Raw genomic sequence first — 14390 nt, 5'->3', positions numbered from 1 at the left:
CTGCGCCCCCGGCCGGGCGCTTCCCCAGCGCAGCCGGAGCCCAGGAGGGGAAGCGCCCGGCTGGGGGCGCAGGGTCTGGAGATCTGGGGGCTGCCTGGCAAACCCTGAAGCCGGTAGCGCTCGGGCAGCTCCGCTCTTCAGCTGCACAGAGCTGAGGTGTCTGGGGGGAGCAGCAGCAGCAGCCGCCGCCGCCGCGGGGGAATCCGCCTGCAGCTCACAGCCTGCTGGAGCCAAGGTGAGCAGGGGACTGGGTGGGGAGGGGAGGGGGGGGGGGAAGTATTTTCCCAGACATGTTCGGCTTTTTGGCAATTCCCCCCAGATGGGGATTCGAGTACCAAAAAGCCGGACACGTCCGGGAAAAAACGGACGTATGGTAACCCTACCCAGTCCTGGTCCTGGCCTGCCAGCTCCTGGGCAGCAGGGCCTGCCCCTGGCCACAGGGATTGGAGTGGGCAGGGCCCCGGCGCCCAACCCCTCCGCCCCACTCAAATGCAACATGCACTGCTGCTGCCATGCGCCGTCGCTCGCGAGCCCCCAGGAGCAGCACATAATGCGACGCTTCTTCCGCACAGTCCCTCCCTCTGCACTGCCCCCGCGCTGCCCCTTACCCCCAGTTCCCTCATGATGCCTCTTTCCTGCAAGACCCCACCCTTGAGAGACAGCTTGCCGCGGCAGGTGCGGATACAGGTAAAAGACTACCAGCTAGGCTAGCGGATCGCGGGTTGATTCTGGCGGCTGCAGATCAGATGTGGATCCACATTTTGGTATCCAGACAGGGCTCTAGCTTTAGGTACAGTACAGACTGCCCAGAGGATGACTGATAGCATAACTCATTCTGAGGTGCGAGTGTTGGAGATGGGACCAGACTCTGGAACTAACTTCAATTGGGCCTTTACCTTGGTAAGCCAGCAGGGCAGCTCTATCTGGTTTTGCTCACTGGGTCCACGCAATGTCTTGGGAGAAGCTAATGCAAAGAACTCGTGCAAGCCAGACACCACGTACTCCTTTGAACTCCTGGGAAGGATTTAACCATTTTTTCATTTTTCAAAAGTCAGCTCTTTCCCATGCGAAGTTGTTTCCCAGTCCTGACTGACCAACCTTTCCATGAGGTACAACCAGAGGCAAGTCTACCATGATGAGCTCATTTCATACCAATGAGATCCCTGGAGGATGAGCAAATCTGTTACTCCATAGAGGTACCAACCCAACCAGGATGACTGGTGCTTTTCAGATCCAATTCACATACTCCTACACGTCAGAGGAGAGCACATTCCAGGGAGGAAGGAGGGGCCTGAGTTATAAGTTCTCCGCTAGGTGCAGCTCTCTCAGAATCTATATCCCTAGAAAACGTCACTATTCATGAATTCAACCTACTAAGTAGTGAGATAACAGCCCGTCCAACATACATGAGGTGAAAACCCTAAAAGCCTAGTTCAGAGAAGATTAAGTGATAGTCTAACCAGTGGGAACCTTCTTTAACTTACATCTTTCCCTGCGTTCCCTTTGGTATGTGTGTCACATTACTTTATCAACTTGTAACTTGCATCACCTATGAATTTAACACCACTGTGCAGCCACCAAGCCAACGAAATGCTTCTGTGGCATCAGAGTATTCAAAAACACACACACACACACACACACACATTGCACTGGCTATTTAAAAACATACAATGCATTGCCCTCAGTCTCCCCCCCCCCCAAAAAATGTAAAATATCCATTTCACCCAAAGACAGACAATCATAACAAACTAGGCACCTACCTGAGGAAAATCACCATTTTTTGGTAAGAAGTCAGCAAGGCCCACAGATGCATAGGTCGTCTCTGTGAAAGGTGGTCTGCTGATGGAATTCATGTAAAAATCGGAAGTGGTATTAAAATATTGCCTGTAAAGAGACAAGGAGAGCAGTGACTTTCTCTCATTCCTAGCAAGGTGCATTTCTCAGAGTTGTCTCAGATTCCACCTTCATGGGGTGAACTGGTTCTTAAAGTCGACTCATGCAAGAGATTGATTTTAACAGGTGATTTTGTGCAGGACAGATGTCTACAGGGCAAAATATAATAAACCTACTAACAATATTTTCTATATCTCATATGCTAGTACACTGCTCTACTGAGCTGTAGCATAATCAAGAGGCCAAGGATTCAACTCTCAGTAGCTCATATAACCTGGGCGGATTTGACAGATTGGGTTTTGAGGAATCCCAATTCACTCCTAACAATGGAGTGCAAATAAAACTGCTGTAAGGGCACCAGAGAAATTAGCATTCGGAAGGCACAATAGGACCCTAGGATCAAATATGCTATATGTGGGGAAATATTAATTCTTACAAAGCAGAATCATAGTTCACCCCATAAGAACCAACAGTCCCCTGGGAAAACTCAACCACTAACGATCTTCCAAAGGGGGGGGGGGGGAGGCCACAACCCTCCTTCCATTTGGGACTAAGGCAAGGGCAGGAAATAGTTATATCTATAGCTACACCAATCATGGACATACTATGCTGCTAGGCTGGAGCACTAGAACTTGAAAGGAGGGGCAGGGACATGAATACTAACCCAGGAAGGGTTTTATGGGGATGAAGGCTCTGAGCTGACACTATTTAGGGAGATCTTGGAGTGGCACCAATTAGTGAACAAAGCAAGGTCTCCTGACTATGCTCTCTTGAGTGGACACTCCCAGTGTTTGTATCCTGTAACAATTAGGCAGGTAAGGGTTGTGAACTGATAGGAGTCTTTCCAGTCCACCAGTCAGCAGCCTTTGGCCTACATGACATGAGCTGCTTTTGGTTTTGCTATTACACGCTGCATGCACACGTTAACTCCCTTCTACTCCTTCTACGGAGGGAGGAATGTGCTCAGTAATCCTTCTGGTAATCTGGCTGTTGCAACAGATGTTCATTCAAACAGTTTCGCCAATCCTCACCCTGTACATTTTCATGCTAAAAACTGAACGCTTCACATGGTCCGGCTGAATTGCCCTTGTGGAAAGTCAGAAATTCCATGTGATGTCAAGGCCACAAAACCCACAGGCAGTGAACTTCCAAACTACACGAAAAATCAACTGGGGAGAGGAGACTGACATCATTGGGCAGCCTAAATACTATCCAGCAATGAAAATGTCTTGCATAGCTAGTTGTTCATTAACACAACATGCCTATAGCGAATACATTTGCAGGACAGTAAATACACTGGATGGGCTGCATTTACATGCAAATAGGCACATAGTTTTCTCCCACTTATGACTAAATGTACCCCTCTTTTGCCACATCATTGAAGGTAAAACCCTAGCAAAGGGCAGCACAGAAATCACTTTTCACAATAGCCTATGAACTGCTACCACTGAATTTCTTCTCTATCCTTACTGATGTTGCAACTGGTTTACCTACTGCTAAGAAGCCCTAAAGCAGGTCCCTACCCATATGCTCTTACAGAGAGAGAATTAACAAAATCCAGTCCAGTCCAGCTCTAATCTCTCTCAATTCTGAGTGACGAGGCACCTTTCCCAGGTCTTGCACATTCACTGGGCCAAATCCGTTCCCAGTGTTTGTCCACTAGCTTAAATGGAGTTACGCCAGGGATGAATTTGGATCCTCATCTGGTCTTTGGCCAAATCACTTCACCTCTCTGGACTCCAGTTTTTCCATCTGTAAAATGGGGATGCCATCTCCTCACAGGCAATGTTGTAAAAAAGACTAACTGCAACTTAGTAAAGATCCTCACCGGAAAGCCACTACAGAATTGCTAATATGATAGCCCAACCTTTTTCAGTGCCTTTCGTATTATTGTTTTGCTTTTGATTTAGCAAGGACTTTGGCACATTCATTTGCTTTGCTGTGAAAGGCTGGAAGACAGCCACCCCCACATTACCTTTTGTTATACCACCAAACCAATGCAATTAGGAGGGGCTCCAAAGCTTGTGAACCTGGCAGCTCTGCCAAAACGAAGGGAGAAGAGATCCTGATGGCAGCAGTTGACTACGACAAAAGAAAAAACTTCCCAATGCAAGCCAATCTGACATGGCTTTCATGCCGAGGCGCATGCTAGTGAGGTGAGGAACAGGGAGGATTTCTGAAAATCAAAGCCAGATTTCAATTTCCTTTCTTAGGCCTTGGCTACACTGGCAATTCACAGCGCTGCACTTGCTGCGCTCAGGGGTGTGAAAAAAACACCCCCCGAGTGCAGCGCTGTGAAGCGCCCGTGTAATCAGCGCCTGCAGCGCTGCACGCTATTCCCCTCGGAGAGGCCGCGGCAGCACTGTGAATCCGCGAGTGTAGCCAAGGCCTAAAAGAAACTCGCTAAAGCAAAGCACACTATGGACAGGTGCCAGGCAAGGTTTCCCAGATGCGACTGTCGATGCATCTCAACTCCAATGTGCACCCCCACCTGCTGCTCATCCTCACCCTAGCACATACTATATACATAGAAAATTGACGTCTGCATCATAACTGCTAGGAGCTAGGCTGACAGGCACTTTACTTGTGGCTTGATCTTGACCCAAGGTTCAATTGATGAAACGTAACTTCAAATCACCGTAGCGAAGTGGGGTTGAGAGGAAGGGTGATCTTGTGTTAAGGTACTAGGTTGTGATTCAGGATTACAGCTGCACTTGGAGGTCCCAAGCAAGCTCAAGGCCCCATTGTGTTAGGTGCTATACACACACAGAGAGAGCCAGTCCCTGCCCCAAAGAGCTCACAGTATAAGTAGACGAGACAGTCAAAGGATAAGAGGGGAAATAGAAGCAGAGAGGCTAAGTGACTTGCATATGGGCACATAGTTGGTCAGTGGCAGACCAGGGATTAGAATTCAGGTCTCCTGACTTCCAATCCAGTGCCCTATCCACTACATCACATTGCTTCCCGAGCTCTGGGTTCAGTTCCTGGTTCTGCCACACATTTGTGTGACTTGAAGAGAGTCCCTTAAGCTCTCTGTAAGGGGAACAGGGCAGAGGGGAGAGAATCATGGGGCATATACAATCGCCTCTTTCCCCCTTGCTCCCCATGGAAACCACCTTGCCCAGCAGGAGTCAGTCTGACTAACCTGATCCGTTCCACCTGAGCTAGACTCCCTGCGATGAAACACAGAAGCCAGCACACAGCCCTGGAACCTTTAGGGCCAGTGACAGTTGGGGCCAATCTAGTGACAGTTGGGTTCAAGTCATCTATCAGTGAGACCCTGACACGCATGTACAGCCCCTTCACTCCACTGACTCATTCCAAGCAACGCAATTGCACCACGCACATTAGCTTCAGTGCTTGCATTTAAAACGACATGAGCTACTGGTCTGGCTCTAATCTGTATAATCATAACAATTTGATACAACTGTTTATAAATTAACTTAATTAAAACTTAATTCATTCAAATGTGGCTCATGCTGAGATTTCAGTGCATTTGAACTATATGGAAAGTTTGAAGAGTGTTATTCCGTTATAATTTCTTTGGGCCGAAGAAAATGAGAGCCAGGCACTGAATTTTAAGATTAGTGACAACTGGGCCTTTAAACTCAAACTACTAACCCATTTCCTTGAAAATTCTCAGACAATTCTTTCTGAACTCAGAGTACATGCTGTAGGATTGGAGAGGATATACTGTATTCTTCATATAAAACAAAGGTTCCACTCCTGCCTTCGGTACAGAACTGCGGAGTTGCAACCAACACCAGCATAATTACTATACTCCATCTCCCAAACACATAACAGATCAAGCCAGAAGCTATCGTACTTATTGGCTGATTACAATAGGTATAGCCACCTTCTAAGCAAGTTACTATTTTGGGGACAGCTAATCACCGCCACTGAAACTGGACAGACAGAAGAGAAGGAAGGTTAGCGTCTCACACCTCTGAAACAAACAGCTTAATCCAAACAAGCAGGGAAAGCGAGAGATACACACACACACTGACCCGTGGGTCTTACTTTCAAATGGGTACAAGTTATGGAAATAAGGTTCTACTCCTCCCTCTACACAGAGCTACTCAGACAATGCCCAAAAGATTTGGCTACAAGAAACCCATCTTATGAACCTAATCTGTATTAAAAAGTGGAACATTTCCTCCAAGGGAGAACAGAGGAAACTGGCCATTTGAGACATTTAAAATAAGATTACCACCGACAAAGTAAACCCCATCTCTGGAACTTCCCAGCATGTCCCTGCCCCATCTTGTGTGCATCTTTTACTACTGCCAGGCAGGGACTGTCTATTTCTCTGTCCTGAGTACAGCCGAGCATAATGTTGTTGATAAACAGACCAAGCACTACATATTACTATGGAGAACTGGCTTGCCCTTGCTGAAGGAATAAACCAGATGGCCTGGTGCCTCTCTTTCATCTCTCAGATCTACGATCCTACCAGCTGGGAATCGAGAACCTCTCTATGCATTTGATTTTATCAAGTTGATTTTATCAAGTTCACTCTGGCTGATGTGCTCTTGCTACAGTCCCCTGATTTGAATGAGTAGGGAACAGGACATTTGCAGCAGAGAGCTTTCAATTCTGGAATTTGCTTCTCCTCTCAGTTTGACAGAGACCAAGTTTATTGATTTTGAGAGCACAGTACAAAGACCATTTGTCAACTCAGGCGTTTGCATCAGGGGTGGTTGGGGTTACGTTAATATGCACAGCTTAATTCATTTCTTACATTGGGCAGTTAATTTTGTATTGGTTTAAAAATAGTGTAAACGTGCCCAGAGACAGGTCTGATGGATACATTTTAAAGAGAAATTTATCCCAGCTAAACTGAGTGATGACTGGGAAAAATCTACATTCTAAGGACGGACACAAATAAGCTACTGGACACAATCAAGGAAGACTTAGGCTGTGGACTCACATGAGGCTTAACCAATATCTAGATGCAGACGCATCTGGGAAGGAGATGGGTCTCCGTACAAACCAAGTACTTTAGAAGAGCAAGAAACGAGATGGCTTTCTCACTGCCCACCGACCCTAAACACTGGGGCCAGTGGTACAGTTTGGACACACTGAACTACGATGCACTTCTACTTACCCAGGTCATTTGCTGTAAGTGCAACTGATAGTGAAATGGCCCTGACTTGGCAACTATCTCCAACAAGAGAATTTGTTGTTTAAACTTCTGATCGTTTCCTCAGTCTTTCTGAAACTTAGATTCTTGTTAGCAGAGCCTGCATGCTAGAACAGCAGCTACAGGTATCTGTCTTGTAAATGATTCAATGCCCAACGCCGCAATTCCTTCCACTAGCGGGTTCTCGGTCACCAGGCAGCTTAAGCAGGCTGCAACAGCAGTTACTGGGATATTACACTTTATACCAGCTGCCTAAAAAGTGATGGACCAGATGTCCTCTTGATATCTGAAGCTTTACTGGGGCTTGCTCTGACCTTATTCCTTGCATCTCATCCAGCATTTGTGCTTTGACACTGCAGCCTCTTTTCAGAGAGTCTGTCATCACATTCTGGATCAGCAAGTGATTAGGCCTTTGCTGGTACAGGCCCTAGGCCATAAAACCACGCCTGCCTTGGCATTCAGCTCAGGGCTGGTCTACACACTACCGGTTACATTGGTATAACTTATGTTGCTCAGGGGTGTGAACAAGCCACCCCCCTACGCGACATAAATTACACTGACCTAAGCGCCAGTGTGGACAGTGCCATGCCGGCAGGACAGCTTCTCCCGCCAGCAGAGAGAGTCTTCACCGGACGCACTACAGCTTCCAGTATAGACGAGCCCTCAGCCCTTTCCCTCTTCACTGTTAGATTGCAATTAATGCTTCTTCTGAGCTTGTTGTGGGGAGGAGGGATAACTCAGTGGTTTGAGCATTGGCCTGCTAAACCCAGGGTTGTGAGTTCAAACCTTGAGGGGGCCACTTAGAGATCTGGGGCAAAAATCAGTATTTGGTCCTGCTAATAAAGGCAGGGGGCTGGACTCGATGACCTTTCAGGGTCCCTTCCAGTTCTATGAGATAGGTGTATCTCCATATATTATCATCCCACATTCAGATTGGTGTGGGGAAGTCACAGAGGAAAGCGTTGTTCCAAAATTTGAGAAACGTCTGCTAAACATACGGGGCCTGATTCTCCACTCACCCACAGAAGTGTAACTCCGCTGACAACGGTGGAGGTACACACGTGTAACACCACTGACATCAATCGGGTTATTCCAGATTTATACTGATGAGAGTAGAGTATCAAGCCTATTATTGGAACGGGAGCCCAGCTATTAGAGTGATCACTGCCTTAGAAATACCGTACATATAAACATTTCCCCTGTGTAGGATCCTCTTGATTTGCCGTGTTCAGCATTTTACAAGACTAATTTTTATCATATTGTAATTTTTTGTGGGCTAAGAAAGTTTTGAATAAAGGTGGAAACTTTGCTACCTTTTGTTAAACCAAATTCTTTGTACTAGGAAAGTTAAGTACTTACAGGAAACTGGAAGAACCTGCTTCAGACAAAGCTGTTGCTATGAGAACAAGCCATATCTAAACACAGCCACTGGCAAATGAGACGCCTCCCACACGGAGGCTGTGGCAACAGAAAGGGGTCCACCATACTGGTCTCTTTTATCCATTTTTGTATTTTCACTGTTTAACAAGGTGCTTTTCAACTACAATGCCATATAAATAAAATGCAAAATAAGTTAATGAAACACTGAGGTTGCAGAGTTATTGTTGCAAAAAAAAAAAAAAAAAAAAAAAAAAAAAAAAAAATTGAGATGGGAGAGATTTTTTGAAAAAAAAAAAAAAAAAAAAAAAAAAAAAGCAGGAAATTAGAAAGGTGAAAGGGACACCAGCTACTTAATCATCTCACTGGCTGTGATGTACCTACTGTCATTACAGTTCACCTCCCTAAGGATACCATCACTGACAGATTAGAGGAGAGGTTTTATTGTTCCTCCTCTGTTTCACTTGGTTTACTTTGCTCATTTGACAGCACTTTTGTGTCTAGTGAGCTTCATTGCTATACTGATGCTACCATGACCTCTCACAGGACCTGTGCCGGGGAGTTACCAGTGACGGCAACAGAGCTGAAAATGAAGTTGGACAGGCAGCAAACAGGTGTGTGCACAGGAAGAAAGAGAGGTGGGAGGCGTGATTGGCCTGAGCTTGCTTGCTGATATTGTTCTCAGATCCAAAAGTCCCTTCTAACAGGAAAGTAGAGAGAAATCATAAAAGATTTTTTTTTTAATTGCTACCATACTATTTAAAGGGTGATCTAAATGAGCCATCATCATATTGACAGTGTCCCTTTAAGATTGCAATAGTAACATCAGCTTGGCCAGACTGTACATCCTGTGTGTTTGGGACTATACATTTAACAGTAATACGTTAATCTATACATTTAATAAGAAAAACATGGCACATGTTCAATTTGGCCACGTTCGTGCTACTGCCAGTACCTTGGCTTGTATTTCCTGACTTTGCAATTTGAACTCTTTGAATGCAATGTTTCATTAACTTTTTTTTTTTTTTTTTTTTAACATTGTAGACGGTTTTTAAAGAAAAGTGCAAGGGCACTACAGTTGCCATTAAATATGTAAGTGAGCAGTGTGTAAGACTGACCTCTCAACGTTTCTATTACGCATGCCCATTACACGCAGTTCCAAAAGAGCCAAACTTTAAACATGTAGTAAATGCTCAGCGAGTTCATCTACGTTTGGGGAAAAGAACTGGCTGAAAATTGCATAATCACAAAAGTGTGGTCATTTTCTTCCTCTCCAGCAAAAAACTTATTTCCTATATACATGCACCTTGCTAACCTGTGACAGAGTTTGCTCCAGCTTTTTTTTTTTTTTTAAGTGTCTCCTTTGTATGGAATAAAAGAATGGAAAATTTCATCTGAAAGGTGAATTTTTTGGTATCTCATGAGCATGCTAAAACTGAAACCATTCTATAACCCTAACTTTAGCATCCAAATAAATGCTATTATAGGCTCCCAATCCTGAAAAGACTCAGGTACATATATTACTTTACATGTGATAAGAATCCTATACATCAATGGGACTACTCTTGCATGTAAAGTTATGCATGTGCTTAAGTCTTGGCAGGATCAGGGCCATAACAATAACATCACCCGCACAGTGGATGTGAATAGCGAGTACTAGCACTGAACAGGGAGAAAGCGAAGGATAAAAAGACAGCAAGCGGTCAAACAGAAGGGAAAAAACAATAGATAAATACCAACCATCTCAACCTGTGGTTCAATACAGCAAAACAGAAATTGTTATAGCTCCCTTGAGGATACAGAAAATGTAATTTACAGGAATCATCTTCAAAAAAAAAAAAAAAAGCACACCCTCTTCCAAGCACGCAGACAGCCTGGCTAAGAGCAAAGAGGCTGAGCTTATCCCACAACTCCTGCCCAAATTCCTGCTTTGAGGAGTAACTAACAAGGCTGAATAACTTCCACCACATGCACAACAGATTTTTGGTAACCATTTAGCAAAATCTGCTTTATAATTCTGTTCAACCTCATCATTGCTGGATAACTTGTTTCCCATGGGAGGGTTGTTTTGGGCGCCGGGTGGGATGGGGATGGCAGACAAAAGCAGAAAGAAAAACGAGGGAGATAACGCTAGTGTTATCCGAACAGAGTAGCTGGATTCTCGTGGCTGGTGACTCGGTTGGGAATCACACGGTATGTGATTTAAACCCCCCGGCCATGAGTCTCAGTGCCCAGATCGACAGACTTGGGCTCATGGGGCTCACTTAATGATGCTAAAAACAGCTGTGTAGACATCCAGGCTCGGGCTGGAGCCTGACCTCTGAAGCCAGGGGGTCGGGGGTGTGGGGGAGGTTTCAAAGCCTGAGCTCCAGCCTGAACCACAATGCTTACACTGCTGTTTTCAGCGCCATCGCGCAAGCCCAAGACTGTAGACCTGAGTTCTGAAACTCACCAAAGCAGGTTTTAAAATAAAGTGTAAATGAACCCACAGAAAGGGAAGGCTCATTAGAATGGATCTTTCTGTTTGTCTATAGAGACATTCAAATCCTTCAGATGGGGGGCTGGGCTAAGTCCTCACCCCCTGAACTATGCCCGAGGGTCTATCCCACAAGTTAACAACTTTGCTCAACTTCGGGAGCCTGCTTGTACTTTTCTTCCATTGGCCCCTCCCCGGCACCCAAAACAACCCTCCCACGGGAAACAAGGGACAGATGCAGCTCACCCTAGTCCCCATCTATGCCGCTCCTTCCATTCACTAGATGTGACAGAAAGCAACATGATGTCCCTTCAAACCTTTTCCCATGCTCACTGGCCAGTCTCTCTCTGTCTGAGCTCATCCATTTTGTGGTGGCATAATGCACTATATTGTGAACACTTCTCCCTGCTGCTCGAGCCCCAAACTGAGAAAATCCCCAAAGTGTGTCATATCCGGTGTCCTCCTTACCCGGGTGGATAGGTGTGCATAGTTTTGTGACCAAGAGGGGAGCGGTATTCACAGGGGCTCAGACTGACTCTAGAGTAGATAGAGAACATTCAAAGCACTTATCTTCAAGGTACTGAACAGGAGGTTTTTGCCGTGACTCTATAAGGAAAAATATAAGGCAGAATTCTACCATAGGAAGGGCAATTGTTCCTATGCAAAGTTTACTGAAAACATTACAGCTGTGCCTTTCACAGGCTTGAGCTAGGCAGGGTGTACATAGACGGTGGGGATTTACTTGGGAGGAAGTTACCATTTCTCACATCCGCTCATACTTCTCACCACCGCACACCTTGCGGGATTAGTAATGAGGTTACTAGCAAAGCTTGTCAGTTAGAACCAGAGAAAGATGCACTGATCTTGATACGCTCTGGTTTGCACAGTTATATGGCATGTGCATTTTGAATATAAACGTGCTAGCAACTGAAAATGAAAGCTTAATTCAGTAGGGGTGATACTACTAAGAATTATTAGCTTCCAACCATAGCTTTTAATATCACTTCATCCATAAATGTGTCACTCTACCTTCCTCAGAGCAGAAATACCTTCCTTCTTCCCTGCACTGGCCATATAAACCTACATGCCTCTATGATATATTAGGATAGCCAGATTGTATTAATGGTGTATTTTATGAACTCCATTAGTGTAACAAATCTAGACTCCAACAAGGCCTTTTCTCCCCTAAATCAGTTTCAAAGCTTACATGAAAGTCAAAGTTTCCCATGGCTTCACAAAGGCTGTTTCTTTTCTTTTCCAAGATGTAGGCATTTGTGAAATGCCACCAACACTCTGTGATGCCATTATTTCCCCATCAGTTAGTGAAGCAAAAAGTAAACAAAAAAGCACTGAAGAAACAGTTGAATCATTGGGTGTGCATATATGTAGGGGAATTATATAGACAGCACTTACTGGTTTTCACTTGGGAAAGATGGAGTTGAGAAAGGGGCAGATGAATAGAAGGAATTCCACCAATCAGGAGCCAGCATCGAGGTCTGAAAGCACAACAATACCAAGAAAAATTCCAGCATCAGAAAACTGCAACTCTGCTAAATCACACTGGTCGCTCAGAATTCAAGCCGTGTCGCCTCTCCCCGCATGCAACAAACAGCGGTGGCTTTAATCGTTTACAGGTGGTTAGTCTAATGCGCTACACACCACTTCTGACTTGCAAACCTGCTACGTTGTTACTTATTCCAGGAAGAGCTTTGGGGTCATTATCCTCATCGGTTATTCTCCCCGCCTACCCAGTTAATCACAAACTTTGCAGAAACTGGACTCTGCCTTGGCTAACCTGGAGTTAGCCGGGGCAGATTTATACCTAGACAGCTACATTTACTGCTTCCCAGCTGCTTTCAGTACCAATGGCACGTTCTATTTCAGCGTGAGGCCAAAGCTCCAACAGAAGCATGACACTAACAGGATATTGTGTCATCTTTCAACTACTGACATTAATCTCCTTTGTCGATTGTTCACTGACCCAAGTGGCATTGACTTGTGAGAGAAAACATGGTAGTTGTTTTTTTTAGTTATTATTTCTATGTCCATATAAGGGCAAAATTCAGATCCAGAGCTGTAACTATTTAGCTACAGAATTCACACCTGATCTGGAGAGAGAGAGGAAGTCCATGCAGGGACTCCAGGCTGTGTGTGAGAGAGAGAGAAAGAGGTGATTGGAGTGGCAGGCAAGGAACATGATTTTAGTTACAGCCTGTTGAATGGGCTGCAATTGGGAGAAAGGAGTGAAAAAAATATGATCATTTCTAGAGATTTTCAAAGGCCAATAATTTCATAAATGACTAGTAATTTGAAAAAAGAACAGGAGTACTTGTGGCACCTTAGAGACTAACACATTTATTAGAGCATAAGCTTTCGTGGACTACAGCCCACTTCTTCGGAGCATCCGAAGAAGTGGGCTGTAGTCCACAAAAGCTTATGCTCTAATAAATGTGTTAGAAGAAGTGGGCTGTAGTCCACAAAAGCTTATGCTCTAATAAATGTGTTAGTCTCTAAGGTGCCACAAGTACTCCTGTTCTTTTTGCGGATACAGACTAACACGGCTGCTACTTTGAAACTAGTAATTTGAAGTGCCTCATTTTGGGGGCCTGACTTGAGTCATCTATAGAGTGTCTGATTTCCTGGGGGCAGGTGCTCTCTGAAAACATTAAGAGTTCACATCAGTTTAAAGTTGACCTCAAAACTGTTTACGCCCAACTGCCCCAGCTATGCAACAGGTGCTGAATGCCTCCCTGTAACCAGCCTAAGAGGGGCACAAACTTCAGGAAAGCAGCAGCGATTAGTTATGATCAGAGACAGAAAAGTACTGGCACCCAAGGGGCACTCTATTTAGATTGGAAAGCTATGTGTTTGGACAGCAGGTCACAATGGGGACCTGTAGCAGCCCCGCCTCCTGAGATAAGAGGAGTGAGAACAGCTGAGGGAAGCTGACTGAGTAGCTGACCACAGGTGTGGCCAGCTCAGTCAGGGCCCAGATGGCCCTAATAAGAGGGCTGCCAGGGAGGAACTGGTTCAGAGGCTCACTCCGGCCTTGCAGTGGAAAGGACCTAGCTGCCTGGAAGCACAGGGTACCTGAAGCAGAGCAGTGCTGGGGAAGGGCAAGAGGAGCTCCAGCCTGGCAACTCCCCAGGCTGAGGCCTTGTTAAAGGCCTAAGCAGGTACTTGGGCTGCAGAGGGGCAGCCCCAGGATAGGCAAAGGCAGCAGGTCCAACCCCCTTGCCAGTGATGAGTGGCCATTAGAGTCTGCCCTAGAGAAAGGGGGTAGATGACAACTGGCAGTAGCCACTGATGCAAGGTGGGCATAGGGGAAGGGGGTTTCCCTGGGAGGGGAGACCCAGAGTGTGGGGGTACTGCTGGGGGCAGAACCCCAAGGTAAAGGGCATGGGGTCCGGGAGAGACACCGGCCAACACGGGGCGCTATGAGGGCTGGAAAAGAGCTAATTCCTGGACTGACCAGTAGGAAGCGCCGCACCGGGGAGTCTG

The 14390-nt window shown here is 45.8% G+C and overlaps 1 protein-coding gene across 2 annotated transcripts in view; it reads right to left on the bottom strand.

Moving 5' to 3' along the window:
• SBNO2 (strawberry notch homolog 2) overlaps positions 1 to 14390 on the bottom strand; it is a 119725-nt gene that overhangs the window by 70620 nt on the left and 34715 nt on the right. For both annotated transcript variants that reach the window (XM_034755084.1, XM_034755085.1), the window contains exons 3-4: positions 12303 to 12385; positions 1761 to 1884 (exon numbers count right to left, since the gene is read on the bottom strand). In XM_034755084.1, coding sequence (XP_034610975.1) covers positions 1761 to 1884; positions 12303 to 12385 — 207 coding nt within the window. The remainder of the gene's footprint in view (positions 1 to 1760; positions 1885 to 12302; positions 12386 to 14390) is intronic.

Source organism: Trachemys scripta, chromosome 22 (assembly GCF_013100865.1).
Source record: "Trachemys scripta elegans isolate TJP31775 chromosome 22, CAS_Tse_1.0, whole genome shotgun sequence".
Taxonomy (NCBI): domain Eukaryota; kingdom Metazoa; phylum Chordata; order Testudines; family Emydidae; genus Trachemys; species Trachemys scripta.
The sequence above is the reverse complement of the archived record's forward strand: the minus strand, read 5'-3'. Positions and strand labels throughout refer to the sequence as shown.